The sequence below is a fragment of the Esox lucius genome, chromosome 13, assembly GCF_011004845.1.
Source record: "Esox lucius isolate fEsoLuc1 chromosome 13, fEsoLuc1.pri, whole genome shotgun sequence".
Classification (NCBI taxonomy): domain Eukaryota; kingdom Metazoa; phylum Chordata; class Actinopteri; order Esociformes; family Esocidae; genus Esox; species Esox lucius.
The window spans coordinates 30,606,807-30,631,238 of NC_047581.1; the positions used below are offsets into that span (position 1 = coordinate 30,606,807).

Consider the following 24,432-nt stretch of genomic DNA (forward strand, 5'->3'; position numbering starts at 1 on the left):
CCTGAATCAAATTTTAACCACTATAAGAAGTGTGTATTAATTTTTCTTAATAAGGAAATTGCTTTAAAAAAAAATCGAATTGCATACATGGTTTATTTTCATCAGGTTTAAGTACAATATTCCCTGACCACACTCCCATGTGCAACAAGTGTCACTTTTCTGCCACACCTAAGGCAGATTCAAGTCCACCAATGATGTACAGCCATAGTATATCCTAACAGATGAAGCTTCTGGTTTGGAATATTTGGAATCCCCTCAGAGATGTAGACTTGCAGCTTTCTCTCTAAGACTCTGGGAAAACTGACCACATCCCAATAATAATGAATCTGTTATATATCTATTTGTCTTTTTGTTTATATTTTATGAAAGAGCGCCAGATGTGGAAAAAGTAGTGATGGCCAAACGAGGCTTCATTAGTGTTATTTTAGCAGGAGGATATTATGCTGGCAGCACTCAGATTTTCTTTATCACAATAAAAGCCATAATTGAAATTTATATGGCAATATAGTTTACAATATAGTTTGTAAAAAAGAACAGACATGAACAATATTGGAATGGCATTTAAACACAAAATGTACAGACTAGATTGCTAACTGCATTGCCTTCAAAAAAAGAAATTCTCAGTTAGCGCTGCTAGCATAATATCTTGCAGCTAGTAGAATGGCAATGAAGCCTCGTATGGCCTTCATTAAGAAAAAGTACAAAGTAAAAGTACTCGGCTGGGTTCACCTGTTTTGGGAAGTTCCTAAGTTAGAGCAAAATGTCCAGAGAAACAGAGTTAATAACTAACCAGTGACATTAACTGGACATCTATACTTTAATTGACCACTGGTAGGTATTGAACTCCCTTTACCTGGTTACATAGATCATCATTAGATATTACCCTAAAGTGGTGAACACGGCCGAACCCAGTTGAGTACTTCTGAGAAGCGCATGTGATTTCTGTATCATTCCCTGTTAGTATTGATGTGTGTTAATTATAAGTATATTTATATAAGTATATTTGAGATACATTATTTCGGACCAGTTATCTCCAACTACAACAACAAGCACAACACTAATTCAGTCTGATAGGAGTGTTCATTAGTAGCCTGCAAGCGTGAACAAACGTGTTTTGATCCACATAACAAAAAAGAAAGACATAGCTGCTGCATTCCAACCAGCGGTGCAGGAGTATGCATGTGTCTGTGTGTGTATTCATGCATGCGTGCCTCTGAGTGTGCGCGCTAATGAGGGAAATGGCTTCAAGCCATAAGCACAAGCATGATTTACTTTACATTGGGCAGGGGGCCAAATTACTTCTCACCGACCCTTTTTTTTCCTGTGTCCAGCCGCCACTGTGTCGTGCGCAGCCACGGCGGCATAAATCTCATGTGCTCGATTCGTATAAAAGAATTGGCCTGGGCCAGGAGGATAACTCTGGTAAGTCCGGGAGAGGGAAAGGCAGGGGTGGCAAGGCAATAAATAAAGACTGTTGGCTTCTTTATGCGTTGCACTTCCATCACCGTCATGGAAACCATTACTCTCGTGCTCTAAGTGCAAAATAGCTTCTCGGTGTATAGATGAAGCAGTGAGTCACTTTCCACACTGCAGTTTAATCTTTTAGTTAATTATATTACTATGATGACAGTGTTTATGCTTTCGTATTTGAGTTAATTAAAGGACTCGTATATATAAATAATAAATAAATGTATGAAAAATAATAATGAAAGTATAAACATTATTAACAAAACAGTATCTAAAATCAATAGACACATATTTCATCAACAAAGCAGGGCCATAAGCAAAGGAAGAATGAAAAATGAAAGCTGATAAACACCCAGCAGCCACAAATACGACATGGAGCCACAGACAGTTACAGAAGGGTAACACCAAACTAGCTACCTACTACTAGTCTATGACATTACAACATGATAAATGGTATAACCATTTATTATGCAACCATTACTAGCCTTTTAGTGAGGTCCTTTATCAGGAGTGAGTCCATTGGCTGTGCTGCGTTGGTATCTGTAGAGTGGGTTTCCTTGCCTACCTCAGGAGGACTTAAATGTGACTGTGGTTTATCTGAACACTCTAACGGGGGCATTGCCTCTGACGGTATCCCAGACTGCATGGTCATTGTGTCATTGCTTCCCGGGCTCTTGTCCATGCTTCCTGTTTCTCCAGAGGCACCGGTTGGATCATCCGTGTCACTGGGATCTGCACCTTCGGTTGAGTCTGAGTCTGGCGATTGCTTGTCTGCTTCTGGTTCGCCAAAACCATCGTCTGCATCAGAAAGTCTAGAATCTTGAATTCTGGGCTGAGAAGTGACAGCGGGTGGAGGGGATTCCGGTTTCTGAGGTTCAGAGCCAATCTGCCACGAGAAGCCCAATTTCTTACCAAACGTGGATGCAGCCGAAAAAGGTTCCTCCTTTCCAGCTGGTTTCTCTTCATGGAATATACCAGCAGAGAAACCTTTGAAACCGGAAAGGAAGCTGCCATCTTGTGGAGGCTGAGGAGTCATGCCTGTAGCAGGGGGGGTGGACAGTGTTGAGGAGAAGAAGGATCCAAGAGATGAAGCGCCATCAGCTGCTCCAGACATGAAACCAAAGGAAGATGGAGCCCTATTAGGGATCTCAGACATGTCCTTAGGCCCTGCAGTTGGATGTGGGCCAGCATTATCTACTCCTAAGGAATCAGCCTCTCTTGTAACAACATCAGGCTCCTCGTGAGATACTTCATCTTCGGGAAGAGCAGCTTTCTCCTCCTCAGTGGTCTGTTGAGTCACTTCAGTTGATGGTCCTTCTATCGTCACATGTGCCTCTCCTGACAGAGCAGAATTTTCAGAATCGGAAGTGTCCTTTATAACAGCTGTCTCAGAATCAGTTTCCTTTTCAGAAGGCTCTGTGGGTTCTTGGTGTACTGTCTCTGTTGGCTTTGGTGGCTCAGGCTCTTTATTAAAGATGCCAAACAGGTCAGTAGTAAGTGACTCAGTGGGGAGGTTTGTCGGCAGGCCAAAGAAGGAGCTTTTCTGCTGAGGCTGACCAGCAGGAGTAGGAGCAGGCGATGACCCAAAGAATGAAGTCTGCGGGGATGAGAAAAAGCCACCTGAACCTGCTGGTTTGCTCGGGGCAACAGGGACACCAAACATGGACATAAAGCCACCAAATCCAGATGGCTCAGGAGCCCTCTGGGGTGGTCTCGGTCCTCCCATTCTCGGGCCAGGCCCTCTAGAACCTCCCATACGGGGACCTCCCATCCTTGGGCCTGCCATTGTTTGACTGGATGGCCCAGATGGCCTTGCCATTCCTGGTCTGGGCTGTTGTTGTAGTGGCCCTAGACCAGGAGGATTCTGCTGCCCCATTGGACGGCTAGGCTCTGTTACCTGAGGGTTCACTGTCATGGAAGGCTGTCTAATTTCAGATGGTTTTTCCTCTATAATATACATGAGAGATTCGTCAGTTTTTTTCTCTGCATCAATTGTTTCCTTTTCAGATTCTATTATAGCCTTTTCAGATTCAACCTCTGCTAGACCATCTTTCTCTGTACCCATAGTTGTATCAACAGTAAATGTCTCTGCCTCCACAGACAATTTTGTTTCAGCATCAGAATTCCTTGGTTCTAAAGTAATACTCTCACTTTCCAAATCACTTTTCTCTGTTTCCACAGACATCTTTGTTTCAGAAGCAGAATTATCCAGTTCTAAAATGGTATTGTCAGTTTTCAAGTCACTATTCTCTGATCCGACTGTCATGTCCACTGAACCCATATCAGAATCCAAGGCCTTCTCAGATTTTTCTGTTTTCTCAGATTCTACTTGTGTTTCAGATAATGATGTCTGAAATTCCATGTGTTGCTCTCTATTATCTAATGTCAGTTCAACTGATTCCAAAGGTTTCTTATCTTCAGAAAGCTTAGCTATATCTATTTCTTGTTCAGTGAAAGAAGATTCAACTAGTGCTAAAGAATCCTCTGTTTCTGGAAGTTCTTCCACTTTAAACAGAGCCTCCTCCTCTGTCTTAGTATCTACTGATGGAGCACTCATTTCATGAGTATCACCAAGGACAGTCTTTAGTTCACCTTCCCCTGACAAAGCAGGTGTACACTCAGGTGGAAGATCCTCCCAACCATTTCCCTCAATGAGCTCTTCCTTTAGAGACAAAGTTCCATCCACAATATTCTTTGTCTCTGAGGATGACAGAAGCTTAGGGGCAATGTCTTCCTTTTCAACACTAAATTCCTTATGCTTTTTGTCTTCCATGAATGACATGCCAAGGATTCCAAAGCCAGTCTTAGGTTTGCTCTGATCAGCTTCTCCACCAAGTGAAAATATGGAAGACACTTTAGAGCCTACACCTTCTGGCTCTGGGGGTGCACCTGGTTGGGCCTGACTTGACGGTGTCTGTGAGCTGGGTCCCCCAAACATAGAAAACATTCCACCAGATGTTGCTGCAGGGGCTGGGGGGCGACCGAAGATAGAGGACATGCCACCAAACACAGAAGACCCACCTGGGGGACCTCTTGGTGGGCTTTGACCTCTTGGACCCATAGGACCTCTTGGACCCATAGGACCTCTTGGACCCATAGGACCCCTTGGACCAATAGGACCTTTTGGATCCAAGGGACCTCTTGGACTTGTGCCTCTTGGCCCAGGACCGGGAGGACCTTTACTTACTGGTGGTTGCTGAGAAGCAGGTCCACCAAACATAGAAAATAGTCCTTTAGGTTGTTCTTGAGGTGGGGGACCCTTTACACCAGGTGGTGTCTGAGTAGCAGGGCCACCAAACATAGAAAATATTCCTCCAGACGGTGCAGATGCAGGGCCTCTTGGACCAACTGGAGGCTGAGAACTGGGGCCACCAAATATGGAAAACAATCCTGCTCCAGGTGTTTCTTTGGTCCCAGAGGAGCCAGGAAGAATGCCTCCAAATACCGAAGATCCAGCCTGTTGTGGACTGGGGCCACCAAATATAGAGAATATACCCTTTTCCTGTTCTTTGGGGCCTCCGCTGTCTGCCTGAGCAACCTCTGGGACTGCAATTTCCTCTTTAGGACCTACACTCTCTGTTTCAAGAGAAGGTTCAGGACATGGCTCAGTGGCAGCTGAACTGACATCATTTTCAGCCACCACAGAAGATAATGTTTCTTCAGGTGGCATCAGCTCAGGGGTTGCTATTTCTCCCTTGAAGGCCATATGCTCACAAATTATACCAGTCTCTTCTTTAAGTTCAACAATGGATGCCGATTCTTCCGTTCTTTCAAGCACAGAGTCTTTCTGACTCACAACAGAATCCTGCCTTGCAATAGTTGTAGGCTCCTCTAGAGATGTTTTTTTTTCTAGACGAGAGACTTCATTTATCTCTTCCAGAGGTAGACAGGACGGATAGCTAGTTTTGCAGGATAAAGAATCCTGGTGGTCCAGTTGAGCTACCTCAATAGACTCCCCAGGAGCAATGTCCTCAATGGCCTCTGGTTTTTGAATAGCCGGTGCACTTAACTCAAGGTTATCAAGCTCTCCTGTGGTTTCATTCGGTGGACTTGGAGGTGAGATAAATAAGTGGGGAAGTCTTCTCCGAGGAACAGGAGGAGGCTCAGTCAATAAATAACCATCATTTGGAAGGGTCTCCAAGGATTCAATACCTATTGGCAGATATTCTGGAGAAGTATTTTCCTCCTCAGATGGACCGTCATTTGAGCCAACTTTATCCAATGTTGATAATGGTTGCTCAACAGGGACTGTTACTTTTGCTTGATCCAACGCTAAATCTATCAACTCAGATGTTCTAATTTCCTCATTTGACACAACTTTGACTGCAGTAACTGTAAGAGAGGATGCAGATGTTTCCTCTGTCTGCGATTGAAATGTATCTGAACCAGACTGAACAAGCATTGAGGTCAAGCTTTTGGATTCCATTTCAGTTGTTGGAGATACTTCAGGAGTCTGCACAGAGCACATTTGAGAACTTGGAACTGGAAAAGCATCATCTGACAACAGCCCTTTTCCAGGCGTATCAGTGGTTGGGCTTATAGCTGGGGTTGTGCTTGGAGATGCGAATGGGCTGGTGCCACTCAACATGGTCATAACCCCGTTTCCATCCGTTTCAGTAGTAGGAGTTGCATTTGGGGTTGTACTTGGAGTTGCCAGTGGACTGCAGCCACTTAACATGGACATAAAACCCTTTCCAGTAGTTTCAGCAGTTGGAGTTGCAGTTGGGGTTGTACTTGGAGATGCCAGAGGACTAGCACCACACAACATGGTCATAACCCCGTTTACAGCTGTTTCGTTAGTAGGAGTTGCATTTGGGGTTGTACTTGGAGTTGCCAGAGGACTAGTGCCACTCAACATAGACAAAAAACCCTTTCCAGCAGTATCAGCAGCTGGAGTTGCAGTTGGGGTTGTACTTGGAGATGCCAGAGGGCTGGTGCCACTCAACATGGATATAAACCCTCTTCCAGTAGTTTCAGAAGTTGGAGTTGCAGCTGGGGTTGTACTTGGAGATGCCAGAGGACTAGTGCCACTCAACATGGACAAAAACCCCTTTCCAGCAGTATCAGCAGCTGGAGTTGCAGTTGGGGTTGTACTTGGAGATGCCAGAGGACTAGTGCCACTCAACATGGACAAAAAACCCTTTCCAGCAGTATCAGCAGCTGGAGTTGCAGCTGGGGTTGTACTTGGAGATGCCAGAGGGCTAGAGCCACTCAACATGGATATGAACCCTCTTCCAGCATTTTCCGTAGTTGGAGTTGCAGCTGGGGTTGAACTTGGAGATGCCAGAGGGCTAGTGCCACTCAACATAGAAATGAACCCTCTTCCAGCAGTTTCATTAGTTGGAGTTACAGCTGGGGTTGAACTTGGAGATGGCAGAGGACTAGTGCCACTCAACATGGACAAAAAACCCTTTCCAGCAGTTTCAGCAGTTGGAGTTGCAGCTGGGGTTGTACTTGGAGATGCAAGAGGACTAGTGCCACTCAACATGGATATGAAACCTCTTCCAGCAGTTTCAGCAATTGGAGTTCCAGCTGGGGTTGAACTTGGAGATGCGAGAGGACTAGTGCCACTTAACATGGATATGAACCCTTTTCCAGCGGTTTCAGTAGTAGGAGTTTCAGCCATTGTTGTGCTTGGAGATGCGAGAGGATTAGTGACACTCAACATGGACAAAAAACCCTTTCCAGCAGTTTCAGTAGTTGGAGTTTCAGCCATGGTTGTGCTTGGAGATGCCAGAGGACTGGTGCCACTCAACATGGACATAAACCCTTTTCCATGTGTCTCAACATTTGGAGAAGTAGTAGTGGTGATCTTTGGAGAAGCAAGAGGGCTAATTCCAGATAACATTGACATAAATGTTTTACCTGGTGTCTCAGTTGGAGTTGGCAATACATTTGCAGATAATGGTGTTGACCTGTCCTGTAAGGTCAAAGTAAGTTCCTGAATAGAAGGTTTGGGAGATTCAAAAGGTAAGTCTCCCGTTACTTTGACTGATACATGTGAACTTATCTTAGTTAACTCAACAACTGAACTTTGTAGAACTTGGACAGGTGAAGGAAGAGCAGGATCCGTGGTTGACGTCACTTCTGTTGTGGTGGGCTGAGGGCTCACACCAATTGGGTTTGGCAACTGGGAGACTAATCCCTGAATAGTTTTATCAACTGTTGGTGACAGAGCTGGCGATGAAGTGGGAAATGCAGATGGAGATGCAACAGGTGTCGGTGTGGAGATCGAAACAATAGGAATAACAGGTGATTCTTGACTTGTGAATGAGGTTTGAGGGCTTACACCAGTGAACCTGGAGACCAAGTCTTTGACTGATAAGTTCAAGGTTGATGATGTCACTGGTGTCTCATTTGGAGATATATCTGGAGTTAGAACAACAGCTCTAGATAACAAGCCTTTCCTCTGGGTTTCTGTTCCTACAGTTGCTGTAGAAGAAGCTGCAGTTGCTTGAGAGACAGCTCCACCAACCACAAAGGTCTCAGTGGTTGGGGACCCAGAAGCTGATGATTCCATGTCCCTGGAAATAATAAGTGCACCGTATCTCTCCTGTGCACTCTTCACAGTTGGAGCAGCAACTTGAGAGGAAGGCAACAGGTTTCCAGAGTTAGTTGGGGATCTGGCTTCAGTCAGTCCTTCTTCAGTCAAGCTGTCCACTGTTGGTTGTTTGATAAGAATCCTTGGTCTGGAGGGTAGGTCATGTTGAACTAGATGCTGATGTTGTTGTTGCTGCTGCTGATATTGTTGCTGTTGTTGATGATGTTCTTGTTGTCTCTGATATTGTTGTTGCTGTTGCTGATACAGTAGTTGTTGCTGAAATTCCTGTTGCTGAAGTTGTTGCTGATATTGTTGTTGTTTTTGCTGATATTGTTGTTGCTGTTGTTGTTGTTGAACTTGCAGCAGATATAGTCTATGTGTTTCCTGTTTATACTCTATTACAGGACCACTCAAATGGATTTCCTGTGTGATAGACACCTTTCTGCTAGGAGGAATTAAGGGCTGTGGAGTCTCAACTTTTCTCTCAAGTGAAGGACTATGACGAGTGGGAGAAATCAAGTCATCTGATCTGACATCATTAGAGGCTAGAGTTGAGTTTTGTTGCAGGATATGATCATGATGATATGTTGAGACCTTAGAATTCCTTCTAGAGGAAAGATCCTTTATTCGTTCATCTGTTCTTATTATAGATCTCTCATCTTCAACATCCACACTAAGGTCAACAGCCCCGTGAAGTGACTTATTTCCAAAAGACCTTCTCTCAAACCTTTCTTTCTTCACCCCAGCAAAATTCATAGGATGCCCATCCTCCAATGCAGTGTAATGTGTGGCCACACTTTGGGGTAGATCTTTCTTTGCTGAAAAGTCCATAGGTGCACTGCAGGGTTGAACGTCCGTGTCAGGCTTCCTTGAAAGTGTGAGAACCCCATTCCTGTGGTATGTGGGGATCTGCTGATGAAGAGGTTCTGTGGTGTGGACACCATTCATGCCTGGTCTTTCCTGTTCCTGGGTTCCTCCTTTTACGATAGGATGTGCATGTGCCAATAGATTTGGTTGAGGTTGATGTTCCTTAGAAGGTGGTTCCACTATCAAGGGAACACCAACAGATTCCATCCTGGAGAAATAATGCCTGCTTTTAACCAGTGGCATTACTCCAGTCCATGAAAGCTCAGAGCTGACTTCATCTGGTTGCTGAGGAGACTTTTGAGACATATCCAAGGAGAATTTAATGGTGTTTGCTGGTGCTGAAGCTGTCTGGCAGGCTTCAACATGGGGCAGCACTGGCCCAATAGACTGAGGAGTTGGTAGCCTTGGAACTGTAGGTTTCTCCAAAGGACTAGGTGGTTGTACAATCAAAGAAACACCAACAAAGTCTTCCTGAGCTCTTTCAGTGGCCATTGACTTTTCCTTCACTAGTGACATTGGATCAGAACAGTAATAATCTGCCAATTCATCTGCTTTTCCCACAACTGTTTTCTGAGCTGACTTTGGTGACATATCTAATGTAGATTTTATGGAGTTGGCTGGAGCTGAGACAGCCTGGCAATGAAGATGAACAGAGGGCAGCAATTCTGTCAATGACCGATTTGACAGGCAAGGTTCAATGGCAAGTTCTGAAGCAGAGACAGCAGTTGGCTGGTGATGAACAGGACCAGGGGCTACAGAGTTACCTTGCCGTATTTGCACTTGCCGTATGGCTTGTGGCTGGTCCACTATTAACGGAACACCAGCAGAGTGTTTCCTGGCAATGTCTCTAGCTGTAGGCTTTGACTTCACTAGTGACAATACTACATTCTTGTTAGGTTCAGTGTCCTCGGACTGTCCCTCTAATGACACCAGAGGCCTAGGAGACATATCCAATGTTGCTTTTAAGGAGTTTGCTGGGGCTGAAGGTGCCTGATAAATGTCAACAGTGAGGGGTTGATTTGACAACAAACATTTCCTAGGAAGGAGACCAGACATGTTCTGGGGAGTCTGAGGTTCAGTTTGGTGCAAGGGCAATGGTTGCTGTCCTTGAATGTCCAAGAACTTAACCTTAAAGGAAAGATCAACAGATCTTTGGTGATTAGAGATATCCTGTAAAGAACACTCAGTTGAGGGTCTTCTATTCAATAATGATATTACCTCAGTGCCAAGACATTCTGATTGGCTCTGGGCTAAGTCCACTGATGGTTCAGGGTTAGATTTGGGAGACATATCCAAAGTGGTTTTCATTGCATTAGCTGGTGCTGTGACTTCCTGATATGCCTGCCCAGTTGTTTGCGTGTATCCAAAGGATTGGTTTGAAGGAGATGGCTCGTGTGCAAAGATCACCCTTTTGTCAACAGGGCTCTGAGAAAGAGCTACAGTGGGACTTCCTAGGGATTCAACTTTTAAGGACAGATCAATAGATCCATGTTTATTATACATTTCCTTTAATGGGTGAACAATAGCGGGTCTTCCATTCAGTAATGATAGTGGCTCAGTGCGGAGATTCTGTGATGCCATGTCAGCTTTGTTATCAGATGACTGAGGAGACGGTTTGGGGGACATATCCAGTGTTGCCTTGATAGCATTGGCTGGCGCTGTTGCTTGATGAGTTTGACCCGGTGTCAATGTATATCCAATTGACTGGTTTGACGGGCATGGTACCTGAGCAATAACGACCCTCCTGTTAGTAATCTGTTGCCCCAGTATTGGACTTGGGGCAGGAAATACATTTCCACTTTCTAGGCATTCAACTTTCAAAGACAGGTCAACAGATCCATGACGATTAGACATTTCCGGTAAAGGAGCCACAGCTGAAGGCCTTGTCTTCAACATAGAGATTGCCTCCGTGTCAACATTCTCAGATTGAACCTCAGCTGAAGTACCACATTGCTGAGGAGATTTTTTCGACATGTCCAATGTGGCTTTGGCTGCGTTTGCAGGTGATGTGGCCTGACTAGCTCGGTCAGGTTTGTACATGGATTCAATGGACTGTGTTGAAGGAGACAATATCTGGCCAATGCTGCCTTTCCTGATGTCAATTCTCTTCCTAATAACAGGGATTGAAGAAAGAGTCACAGCTGGACTTTGCAGAAGGTGCTCCTGATCAACAGTTGGAGAACACAACAAAGGTGGTTGCTGTCCCCGATTAGACATTTCCATTAATGGAGCAACCTCGGTTAATGGCATCTTTGTCAATTGCTCAGATGTTTTTGGGGACATGTTCATGGTACCTTTGGTACAGTTAGCTGGTACTGAGTTCTGAACAGATAGGGAGGTTCTTTGTTCAAGTTGTGGTCTCTGAATGGGTATCATAGAAGGCTGTAGTCTCTGGCTGGGTACAAAGGAAGGTCTAGGTCTCTGGACAGTTACAGAGGTAGCATTATACTCAATGATTTCTGGGCTAGGTGTTCTTGCTACTGGTAAATGGGTATGTACACTATGTCTGTGAGAGGGCTGGGGACTAATACCAATTCTTGGAATGTACTGGGAGTTGAGCTCATTTTGTTGTGTCCATTCAATTTTCTCTAATTCAACATCCTTTGTCAAGTCTTCAACTGCAGATGGTTCCAGGTTGACTCTATTTGCTTTCTGCAGTTGCTTTTCTTTAACTCTCTTTAATTTATACTTTGTGAAGTCAACAATCTCTTTAGGAGTTTCAGCAGATTTTTCTATTTTAGCTTGTGGTAGTGGAGCTGTAGCGGAAAAATCCATTGGTCTGTTGCTTAGTTGAGGGTCTGTGGATAAGCCGACAAGATCGTTCATGCGATAAAGGGAGGTATTGTATAACACTGGGTTCTTTGGCTGCTGTAAATTCCCATCAGCTAACATAAATTTAGGCACCAGTGGCTGAGGAGGTGTTACTGTTTCTTGTACGACTGTTAAGGCAGATCTTTGGTCTATTATCAGATTACTATTCATGGTATTCAAAGACGCTGTTTTTTTAAATCCACTAGGTCTTGATTCATTAATTCCTACAGCAGATGTAGTACTGTTTCTGTGCTGCACTTGGGTGTTTGGCTGCTGTGCTTGGGAAGATTGTCTGACAAGCCCCTCTCTCTGTAGTGACGACACCGCAACGGCACTTGCAGCTGCAGTTGGGGGCGAAGGTAGTAGCCGGCCAGTAGCCAGGGTGGCTGGCTTTGTCTGTTGCAACTCTGTGGGCTGAGCGACACTACTTGGAGCATCCATAATCTTTGATTTCAAACTCTCAAAGCCATGAGAGAGCATGCTTTTTGCTTGTTGGTCAATGGACAGGGAGTCCTGAACAGCAGGCTCTGCAGTTGTTTTTGCAGCTCCCGGTGTTGGAGGAAGCTTTCTGCCAGATGGAGCAGGTCCTGTTTGTGATCTAGGAGCAGCTGGGGTTTCAGGCAATTTTCTAGAAGTTGCTGTAGCAGCCACAGGATTCTGACTAGACATTGTTGACAGTACATTGCCAACATGTGGGACTGGAGGGGCTGTTGTTTTGTTTAAATCAGATGAAGCAGATGGAGCCCCACTAAGAAACCCTCCAATAGCTGAAAAAACTGATGGCGTTTTTTGTTTTAACTGGTCAACCGGCATTTCATCAGCAGGTGCAATTCTAATTTCAGGAATTGGATAATGTGGGAGATTAGGTCGCCCGTACATTCTAGGACACATAGCAGATACGTTATTTGATACAAAGGCAGGAGAATCATGTATGCCCTCTTTCTTCCAATAGGGACCTCCATGGCTGCCTGTTCGTGTTTTACTGGTGAGATCAGCAGCCTCTAGTGGCTCATCTTGATGAGAAAAGTCAGTCTGATTTGCTTCTATTTTTACCTTTCTAAGCTTAAACACAGAAAAGTCAACTGGTTGCTCTGACTGAGCCACTACGGACTCCTGGAACATCTGAGAGAAGGATTCCAGGTTCATATTCATGATTTTGTCTCCCTTCTTGAAGGCTGAGGTGAGGTCCTCAGGGGCATTAATCAGCTGAGATTCTATTTGTGTCTGACCCAGAGACCAGAAGGCCTCATCTTCATTGTAAAGAGGAATCTTGAAGCCACAGAGAGTGACTTTTTCTCTTTCTTTTTGCTTTATGAGATTAGCAATGTTTTCGGTGATTTGTCCCAGCGTTTGTACATCCTCTGGGGCGGCACATGCATAGAGGTGCTTTCCAGCTCTGTCAGTCAGGAGAGAGTAGATAAACTCTTTGTCAGTATAAATATAGTACCCACAATCCCCTGCCTCAGCAGGCCACCACATACCTTGTTCCAATAAGGTGAGCCACTGCTGGTACCACTCAGACTCATCAACATGTATATCATCATCGACATCTCCATTAATCCCAGCTGAACTGCTCAAATCCATAGCACCAAGAGTCAAGTCCTTTGGTCCTTTTTCAGCTGCAATCTTTTGAAAGAAATCTGTAGCAAATTTCTGATCTATCCGTTTGGAAAAATCAAAACCCAAATTCTGATCCAGTGCTTTGTTTGTTTGAGAGAGATCATTTTGATCAAATGTTTGTCTAAATTCATGGATGCTTCCATGGATCCCTTCAGTAAGAGATTGGCACCGGCTCAACTTTGTTTGTTTCTTTTCTTTAGACAGATTGACCGCACTCCCTGATACAATCCAGGGTTTTCCGCTGACCATCCCGTCGAGATTGCTTATCTCATTGCTCACGTTCAAATAGTCACAGCTATTCCAAGGTTTCATGTTCCTGCAAGTCATGTCAAACAGCACCAGATCCTCCTCTTCAGGTTTATGGAATCCATTTCTGAATGGTTGGGTTGTCGTGTCTCTCCAAGGATGAGAAGGTATGTGGAATAGACTGGTGGGAATGTCTTTGGGGTTCCAAACCCCATGGTCATGCCATGATGGAAGTCCATTGGCTGGCTGTATGTAGTCTTGTCCAGTCTGGTGAGACTCCTGAACTTGAGCAAGGGCTTCACTCAGGGCATAATCATTAAGCTGTTGCCAAAGAAGTGCCTCTATGAGACACTGATGCTCATAGAGCTCAGGAGGAATGACACCATACTCTGCAAAGTTGAACAGCAGGTCCTGGTATCCATACTCTTCTGCTGTACCATACAACAAACGGTGGACTTCCTCCATGTAACGTTGTGTCGGAGAAATGGGAGGATCCTGTCCTTTAGGAGCATACTGAGGCACCAGAAAACCAGAAGTGTCCAAAGTTCTTGGGATGGTTGGAGCAGCACTACTGGGAATGTCATCATTGTTTTCTTTTGGAAGTAAACAATCAACTAAACCCCTTTCTGGTTCCTTCCCAGCAGGTGGAGTGCTGCTACCTTCATTGGACACTGACTTGAAAATGCTGGATAAAATACCTGGTGAGTTACCATTCCTACTGTTCTTCCCTTCATCATTGCTAGGCAGGGAGATTGGTGTCTCCTGTGCACCTGCTGGTGCCTCCGCTTTTACACCAAAGAGTCCAGACAGAAATCCTTTCTGTGATCCTTTTGCTTCTTTTTCTCCCGCAGCCTCCTGTGAGGATTGGGCCTCCACCTGCTTGGTTCTCTGAATCTGCGGGCGCCCTTGTCCCGGCTTAGCTGGACCACCAGGATGTGTCTGCTGTTTTTGCAGTGCAGATTGATGGATGGGTGTCTGCTCTTCAGTGGTGGTGGTAGTGAGCTTGTTAAATAGCCCAGATAACACTCCACCTGATTCAGCCTGAGGTGTATTCTGAACAGACTTGTCTGACAGCTGACCAGCTTGACTAGCTTGCTGAGCGACCCCCTGTTGATGAGTTCGAGAAGCTTGATGCTGTTGCAATGGAGGGGTTGGCTGGTTTGAGGTTCCCGGTTCAGGAGAGCCCATCCCGAACAGTCCAGAGAGAAAACTACCTTGCACAGCTGCTGGTTTTTGTTGTGGGGGCTGTTGCTCTGGAGATTTACCTTGCCCCTGGACATTTGGACGATTCCCCTGCTGGTTAGCTGGTTGTGGCGGAGAAGGTTGAGATGCACTGAAAAGTCCTGTTAGCCCTGACATGAATCCTCCCTGCTCAGGTGCAGCCACAGCAGGCTGAGGTGGGTTTGGATTTTGCTTTTGCAAGGGCTGTTTGTTACTCTGCTGTTGTTGTAGCTGTTTTGCCTCCACCTGTTGTTGTGGTTGTGATGGTGGAACAGAGGAAAATAGTCCAGACAAGAAGCCACCTTGTTGGACAGGTGGTTGCTGAGGGGTTGCATCCTGACCTGTCTGAGGTGTTTGCTGGCCTGCAAGTTGACCAGTAGGTGGTGGCTGAGGGGAACCCGGATCTACAAGCTTATTGAAGAATCCTGACATCAGTCCCCCAGGACCACTAGAGGGCTGCTGCTGCTGTTGCTGCTTCTGGGTAGGAATTAGACCCTTTCTCTGTGGATTTTGCTGGTTAACCTGCTGCTGGGTTGTCTGACTCCCAGAAGGGCCAGGTTGTTGCTGTGGCAGATGTGTTTGACTCGCTGAACCGTCAGCCATGCCAAAAAGTCCAGATAGGAACCCACCTTGATGGGCAGGTGGTTGTTTGGGTGCTGGTTGTGTTTGGTTGGGTGCTTGGAGGACTGCCGCTGGTTGAGCTGTGGTTTGTTGAGGAACTGAAGGTTCTACAGACTCTACTAACTTATTGAAGAACCCACTCAGCGTTCCACCAGTTTGCTGAGTAGTTGATGGTGGACCAGCTTGCTGAGCTGGTTTTTCAGTCAGTGGAGAAGCTGGTTGCTGTGGTGGTTGCTGATCAGGGTCACTGAGTTGTTGCAGACCAGGTTGAGATTGACCTGCTGATGAAATGTTCTCTGAAGAGCCTAATTTCAATAGTCCTGACAAAAAGCCCCCTGATTGACTTGGAAGTGCAGTCCCTTGTGTAGCTGCTTGTTCGAGTCCTTGTCTGTGGGCCTGTTGCTGATCAGTCTGACCAGTTTGATACCCTGGTGTTGTCTGAGGACCAGCCACAGTGTTTGTTGCCAATTTCATGAAGCCTGAAAAAAGTCCTCCTGGTTGGGTTGGTGGTGGAGGAGTTGCAGACTTTGGTGGAGGGCTTTGGCGTGTATCCAATGGAGTTTGACTAGCTTGACTGCCTGGAGGGACTGACTGTGGCTGTACTGTAGACACACTGTCAGAGGCAAACTTGATAAAGCCAGAAAACACACCTCCCTGTTGTGTAGCTGCAGCCGTTTGTTGTTTCTGACACTGTGATTGGTTTGCTGGAGGTGAACCTGAAGAAAACAGCACTGATAATCCAGAGAGCAAGCCATGTGGCTGGGACTGCACTTCAGGCTCCACCTGCATTTTCTGTTGAGGCTCCAGCAGACCCTGGTTCTGGATGTTAGCTGTTGGATCAGATTCAGGAATTAATGTAGCATCCCCTGGTGGTTGATCTCTAGGTGGTACTGTCAGATCTGCACCAGGAACGGGGATCTCTTGTTTTTCTGGGGTCACTGGAGTAGCAGGTGTCACAGTAGGAGTGCCAGGTACCGGAGCAGGTTGCTTTGTAACAGCTTGCTGAGCTGGCTCAGGGACCGCTTTGAAGAGGTTAGAGAACCACCCTGTGTCTGGGTTCCCTTTAGGCACAGTTTCAAGGAGTGCAGCACGGCTTAGAGAAGGAGAAGTGGTCCTAACTGGGCTGGGTGGGACCCCTCTAGGTGCATTGGCATCCTCCCCCGAGGCAAACTTAAGTAAGCCAGAAAGCATTCCCCCTTCTATTTTGGGTGGCTCTGGAGATGGAGATCTGGAGAACATCGAGAACATTCCAGAAGGGGCAGGAGGCATTTCCTTCTCAGTCTGGGCAGGTGGCCCATCAGGTGCTGTAATAAGGGAGGTGATTGATTTATTAAAACTGCTGAAGAATCCTGTGTTCTCTGCAGCTGCCTGGCTTGCAGGCACTGTACCATCAGATTTTGGCTCAACGATAATGGGTGCCTTTCTTGCCTGAACATCAAGAATCTCTCCAGATGACTCTGTTTCTGAAACAATCTCTACTGATCCACACTGTGAATCTGGGAGAAGCTCGACAGATCCCCCACTTCCTGATTCTGGGTAAATCTCCACAGAGCCGGTAGCTGTGTCTGGTAGAAGCTCTGTGGATCCACTACCTGATCTTTGTGAGCCTGGCTTCTCAGGACTATTGGATCTATCCACATATTCTTGTCTGGGCCCACTGATTAATGCACATCCAGTATTCTGCTCCTCTGTGTGGGATGTTTCTTCAGGAGAAGGCTTTCTGGAGAAAAGACTCATGGGGTTAAGTTTTCCTAACATGGAATCAACCATTGACGGAGTCTGATTAGCGGTGGCCTCTGAAGTTTGTCCTTCAGTGCCTTCTTGGGCTGTTGATGTGCTCAATGGACTAAGCCTTCCTAGCATTGAGCCAAGCATCGAAGTAGGCTGGTTGGTGGTAGCATCCTGACTTTGGCCCTCAATGCGTTCTACTTGTGCCTCTTGAGGCCTCAAAGGGCTAAGCCTTCCTAGCATTGAGCCAAAAACTGAAGTAGACTGATGAGCAGTGCCATCCTGAGTTTGGCCCTCACTAGTTTCTACTTGTGACTCCTGTGGCCTCGAAGGACTTAGCCTCCCTAGCATTGAGCCAAGCATCGAAATAGGCTGGTTAGAAGTAGCATCCTGACTTTGGCCCTCACTGCCTTCTTGTGCCTCTTCGGGCCTAGAAGGGCTAAGTCTTCCGAACACTGAATCTAACATTGAAGTAGGTTGGTTAGCAGTGGCTTCAAGAGTTTGCCCATCAGTGCCTTGTGTCTCTTGGAGCGTTGATGCACTCAGTGGGCTAAGCCTTCCCAGCATTGAGCCAAATATTGAATTATTTTGGTTGGCAGTGCTTTCTTGAGTTTGCCCCTCACTGCCTTCTGCCTGTGCGTCTTGCGGCCTTGAAGGACTAAGTCTTCCTAGCATTGAGTCAACAAAAGAAGTAGGTGTTGGCTCCATTTTTGGCTCCTGAGATGAGGGTGGAACAACGGCAATTTGGGGCATTGAACCAGCGGACTTGGGAATGAAAGACAGTAATTTGGATATGCCAGACTCTGCCTGTGGCGGAGCTGAGGAGGTGTTTGGAGCTTCAGCTGCTGCAGCGGCTGCTTCAGTTGCTTCAGCAGCTGGCTTGGAACCCGTGATGGAGTTAAACAATGAAGTCATTGAACTCATTGCATTCTTCACCCCAGCAATACCCTGCTCTACTGCAGTGTCCTCTTTAACTTCGGCTCCCTTTGGATCTTCACTGTTAGCAACTTCGGTCTTAGTTGACTCTAGTTTAGCATCGTCATTTTCTGGTGGTTTTGCTCCGGTGGGCAATGCTGGTAGCTTCCTCCTGCTAGTCGACTTAGGCAGTGATCCATACTTGCTGATCTCCTCCTCCTTCTCAGCCAGATACTCAGACACAGAGTGGACCAGGTTCTGAAGTTCTTCCACTGTGTCATAGTATACCTCCTCTTCAGGTTCCTCTGTTCCACGTCCCAAACAGTAGCCCCGCCCTTGTTGTCCATATGATGAAATGTATCCTTCTGGGTAGTAGTAACTTTCGTATTCATATGTGACATCCCCATCCAAAAATGTCAGGTCATCCAGCTCCCCCTCGGATCCGAGGGAGAACTGCATCTCATCAGACCCAACTGAATCATACTCACTTCTGACCCTGAACCTGGCCGCCTCCTCCCTGGCAGCCTCCTGCTCCCGGAAGGCTGCGTAGTGCTCCAGTGTGTCCTCCAAAGAGGTTTTGGCCCACATTCTGGTCCTATAAAGGAGCCCTTCCTCAATGCTCAGCTGCTGCCGAAGCTGCTTGACAGAAGGAATGATGTCAATCTCAGGAGGAGAAGTCTCGTCCTCAAAGCTGCCGGCTTCCTTATAGACCAGACGCACCTCCCTGCTGCCAAAACTATGCTTCTTCCACCTGCCTACACGGTCTTCCCCCTCAATCCCCTCAGGAGACATGGTGTCACACTCCACCGTCTGGTAGAACCTTGAGCCTTTTGCTTCTCCACAAGGCCCACTGCTGATACAATAAATAATGCTCTTATCCTCATCCTCCCACTCCTTCTGTTCTGGCTCTAGGTAGTCATCCAGCACTCCACTTTCTGGTATCTTGTATTGTCTCTCCCAGTCCTCAACGCCCATACCTGAGTCCACTGGGATTATTCTGATCCTACCATGACTTTTGGATCGTCTACACTCACACAGAAATTAATAGACAGAGAGAGAAAGTGACAGCCATGCAGGGAAGAATGGAATAAAATGCAAAAGAAAAAGATAAACAAAGGTTAGCACCGACGAAGGAAATCACATGTCAAAAAGTGTGATGTATTATAAAAGTTATGAAAAGCACAACAAAAGTTAGAGAAATAAAAAGTTTGTGTAAAGTGTTATGGTTATGTTTTGTTTTCTTAGTAATACTGGAAGCCAATTGGTTCTCCAAAGTGACAACCATTAATTTTGTGGGAAGTTTAATAACTACAACCATCTACAAACTTGCAATCTAACCGCCACTCAAAGAGAGCACAGGTATGCCTATAACCAAGGGTGAAAAACCTTTTCAAGAAACGCGTCTGAAAATAGACAAGTAGACAACTGCACCAGGGATCCCTTGAGGGCAATTAGTTTAATTTTCAGCTGCTGATCTTGCTGGGGAACTCACATCAGTACAGCAGCGACAGTGTCCAACATAATCACTAGCCATGAGCTAGTCCCTTAATGGACAAGGGTCTGTGTGTGTGTGTGTACCTGGGCGCCCTGGGTTCTTTGTACTCCAGCTCATAGCTGTTTACAGAGTCAGTGTCTCTAGACAGGGCGGAGTGCTGGTTCCGTCTCTGTCCTATGGGATACTGATGCACAGAGGAGTTGGGCTGAGGCGTGGTGTGGTACCGGGGCGGTCGGTGGCTGCCCCCCTCACTCCGGTAGTCACTGTCGCGGTCCTCCACGGCACTGTCGTGGCCATCGTAAGCTGTGGAGGAGGGGAACAGAACACAGACAGAAATTAGGGATGCAAAGATCGCCAGTCAATTGCTTTAAATACGGCCGATATGTCAGATTGATTGTGCTTTCCAGCGTTTACCATGGGCAAAACCATAGCCGACAAAGCAAGACATTAGATTTTTGTTAGACACATGTATTGCAATTTCTTGCAACATGGATTATCTGTCAAGTTACAACACTTTTTTAAAGGCTATTGAGCTCCTGGTGCTATTGTATTTACCACCTGAAACCTGTGTTTTTGTATCTTTCATTTGTTTTGTTCACCTGCGTAGTGGGTTTCAATGTTTGAGTTTAAACTGCAACTGCTGCAAATGATTGCAAATTCCTACTGGACAGTTACTACAGTCAGATTCTAGTCAGCTAGCACGTGGTATTCACAGAAGCAAGCAAGTGAAGTTGCCTCCGTTACCACGGTAACCTTCTCTCAGTGGCAGGTAGATTAATCTACCAGGCATATTTACTGGTGAACTAAACATTTAACTTGATGCCCTGCCTAGAAGAATTAAGTGCTTTTAAACTTGCAAAATACAGTCACCTAAAGGATTATTAGGAACACCATACTAATACTGTGTTTGACCCCCTTTCGCCTTCAGAACTGCCTTAATTCTACGTGGCATTGATTCAACAAGGTGCTGAAAGCATTCTTTAGAAATGTTGGCCCATATTGATAGGATAGCATCTTGCAGTTGATGGAGATTTGTGGGATGCACATCAAGGGCACGAAGCTCCCGTTCCACCACATCCCAAAGATGCTCTATTGGGTTGAGATCTGGTGACTGTGGGGGCCATTTCAGTACAGTGAACTAATTGTCATGTTCAAGAAACCAATTTGAAATGATTCGAGCTTTGTGACATGGTGCATTATCCTGCTGGAAGTAGCCATCAGAGGACATGGTGGTCATAAAGGGATGGACATGGTCAGAAACGATGCCCAATTGGCACTAAGGGGCCTAAAGTGTGCCAAGAAAACCTCCCCCACACCATTACACCACCACCACCAGCCTGCACAGTGGTAACAAGGCATGATGGATCCATGTTCTCATTCTGTTTACGCCAAATTCTGACTCTACCATCTGAATGTCTCAACAGAAATCGAGACTCATCAGACCAGGCAACATTCTTCCAGTCTTCAACTGTCCAATTTTGGTGAGCTCGTGCAAATTGTAGCCTCTTTTTCCTTTTTGTAGTGGAGATGAGTGGTACCCGGTGGGGTCTTATGCTGTTGTAACCCATCCGCCTCAAGGTTGTGCGTGTTGTGGCTTCACAAATGCTTTGCTGCATACCTCGGTTGTAACGAGTGGTTATTTCAGTCAAAGTTGCTCTTTTATCAGCTTGAATCAGTCGGCCCATTCTCCTCTGACCTCTAGCATCAACAAGGCATTTTCGCCCCCACAGGACTGCTGCATACTGGATGTTTTTCCCTTTTCACACCATTCTTTGTAAACCCTAGAAATGGTTGTGCGTGAAAATCCCAGTAACTGAGCAGATTGTGAAATACTCAGACCGGCCCGTCTGGCACCAACAACCATGCCACGCTCAAAATTGCTTAAATCACCTTTCTTTCCCATTCTGACATTCAGTTTGGAGTTCAGGAGATTGTCTTGACCAGGTCCACACCCCTAAATACATTGAAGCAACTGCCATTGTGAGGGAATTTCTGCAAATTGCTTATAATCCCACGTATTATGAATATATCATTATGCATGTTTAAGTTTATGAAATATTGCTGTTTAAGAATGTGAAGCCCAGACACACCGGCAGCAACTCCCTACATGATATATTCCACCCACTCGCGCAGCTGAACAGTGAGCCGAGCCGTTACCATGATATGTGCATATGTGTGCATATTGACCCAGGGGTCACCACAGGAAGACTCCCTAATATAGTATTTTCCTGTACATGTCCTGTACACGGACAGTTGTCAGAAACTGTATGACTATGATGAGTTCATTGGAGGGGCGACCCAAAAATGAACCATAAGGTTGTCAAGAGTAAGCACATCTTAATTAAGAACATGCAGAAAGAACTAGAGAACAAGGGAGAGGGCCCCACCTCAGGGGACTCTCCAAAGATGGTCAGATGGGAGGCCCCGGACAGGGCCCAACATGCAGGAAATCAATCCACCCACATTGCCAGGCATCAATCAAAGAGACACCCATCAACCGCAACCAACCTGAATGAGGGCCAAATGTTGCCAGCAGAGTACAGCCCAATTGCACAAGTGCGCAACAGAAAGACAACAACAACTCATTGACTCTTCGCCCGAAAGGCATTGGAGGGAGGGCATTCCAGTAGCGACGAGAGCCCAACTGGCAAGACAACAAGGGCGGACAGTATCCGAAAACCACTGTCTATGAACACAGTACGTCGCTGCATCCACTAATGCAAGTTAAAACTCTACCATGCAAAGAAAGAACCAAATATACACAAGATCCAGAAACGTTGCCACCTTCTCTTGGCCCGAGGTCATTTAAGATGGACTGAAGCAAAGTGGAACACTGTCCTGTAGTCTGACAAATCAAAATGTGTAATTATTTTTGGGAATCATGGACGCCGTGTCCTCCAGGCTAAAGAGGACAGGGACCATCTGGCTTGTTATCAGCACACAGTTCAAAAGCCAGCATCCATGATGGTGGTATGGGGGTGCTTAAGTGCACATGGCATGGGTGACTTGTACATCTGTGAAGGCACCATTAATGCTGAACAATATATACAGATTTTGGAGCAACTTATGGTGCCATCCAGACAACATCTTTTTCAGGAAAGGCCTTGCTTATTTCAGCAAGAAAATGGCAAACCACATTCTGCACATATTACAACAGCATTGCTCTGTAGTAAAAGAGTCCAGGTGCTAAACAGGGCTGCCTGTAGTCCACACCCAATAAAAAACATTTAGTGCAATATGAAACAAAAAATAAGACAAAGGACAACCTAAACAGTTGATCATCTGAAATCCTATATCAAGGAAGAATGGGAAAACATTTCCCTTTCAAACCTGCAGAAATTGATCTCCTCAGTTCCCAAAAGCTTACAGAGTGTTGTTAAAGAAGATGTGATGCAATACAGGGGGTTGAAACACATTCCTGACATTTATCATAAACACTGATTAGACATCACATTAAGACCACCTGCCTAATATTGTGTAGGTCCCCCTTTTGCAACCAAAACAGCTCTGACCCGTCGTGGCATGGACTCCACTAGACCTCTGAAGGTGTGCTGTGGTATCTGACACCAAGACGTTAGCAGCACATCCTTTAAGTCCTGTAATTTGCGAGGTTGGGCTTCCATGGATTTGAACTGTTTGTCCAGCAAATCCCACAGATGCTCGATTGGATTGAGATCTGGGGAATTTGGAGGCCAAGTCAACACCTTGAACTCTTTTTGTTCCTCAAACCATTCCTGAAAAATTTTTGCTTCGTGGCAGGGCGCATAATCCTGCTGAAAGAGGCCAATGCCATCAGGGAATACCGTTGCCATGAAAGGGTGCACATGGTCTGCAACAATGCTTAGGTAGGTGGTATGTGTCAAAGTAACATCCACATGAATGGCAGGACCCAAGGTTTCCCAGCAGAACATTGCCTAAAGCATCACACTGACTCTGACAGCTTGCCTTCTTCCCATAGTGCATCCTGGTGCCATGTGTTCTCCAGGTAAGCAACGCACACACACCCGGCCATCCACATGATGTTAAACAAAATGTGATTCATCAGACCAGGCCACCTTCCATTGCTCCGTGGTCCAGTTCTGATGCTCACGTGCCCATTGTGGGAACTTTCGTCAGTGGACAGGGGTCAGCATGGTTATCCTGACTGGTCTGCGGCTACGCAGACCCATACACTACAAACTGTGATGTACTGTGTGTTCTGACACCTTTCTATCAGTACCAGCATTAACTTCTTCAGCAATTTGAGCTACAGCAGCTCGTCTATTGGATCGGGCCACAGGAGCCAGCCTTCACTCCCCACGTGCATCAATGAGCCTTGGCCGCCCATGACCCTTTCGCCGGTTCATTGCTTTTCCTTCCTTAGACCACCTTTTGATAGGTACTGACCACTGAAGACCAGGAACACCCCACAAGGGCTGCGGTTTTGCAGATGCTCTGACTCAGTCGCCTAGCCATCACAATTTGGTCCTTGTCAAAGTTACTCAGATCCTTATGCTCGCCCTTTTTTACTGCTTCTAACACATCAACTTTGAGGACAGAATGTTCACTTGCTGTCTAATATTTCCCACCCACTGACAGGTGCCATGACAACGAGATTATCAGTGTTATTCACTTCACCTGTCAGTGGTCATAACGTTATGGCTGATCGGTGTAATGTATACACTTTACATTAATTACCAGGCTTATTGTGGAGTGTTTAGTTATTAAAATATATAGAAATATGACTTTCTATAACTGAATTTACACTTATTGAAATAAAAAGCATCATAAGAAGCAAACATTTGTAATTTGTATTTACGCCAGGGTACAGAAATGACAAAACATTCATATTGGTGACTGTATTGCCTGTTTGTGGTATGTGAATATCGATTATCGGTATCAATCAAACATTTTGTAATTT

At 45.8% G+C, this 24,432-nt stretch overlaps 1 protein-coding gene across 1 annotated transcript in view; it reads right to left on the minus strand.

Moving 5' to 3' along the window:
* LOC105014530 (protein unc-13 homolog B) overlaps nt 1–24,432 on the minus strand; it is a 160,375-nt gene that overhangs the window by 90,866 nt on the left and 45,077 nt on the right. Inside the window, exons 9-10 of the mRNA XM_034296332.1 lie at nt 19,616–19,835; nt 1,953–19,061 (exon numbers count right to left, since the gene is read on the minus strand). Coding sequence (XP_034152223.1) covers nt 1,953–19,061; nt 19,616–19,835 — 17,329 coding nt within the window. The remainder of the gene's footprint in view (nt 1–1,952; nt 19,062–19,615; nt 19,836–24,432) is intronic.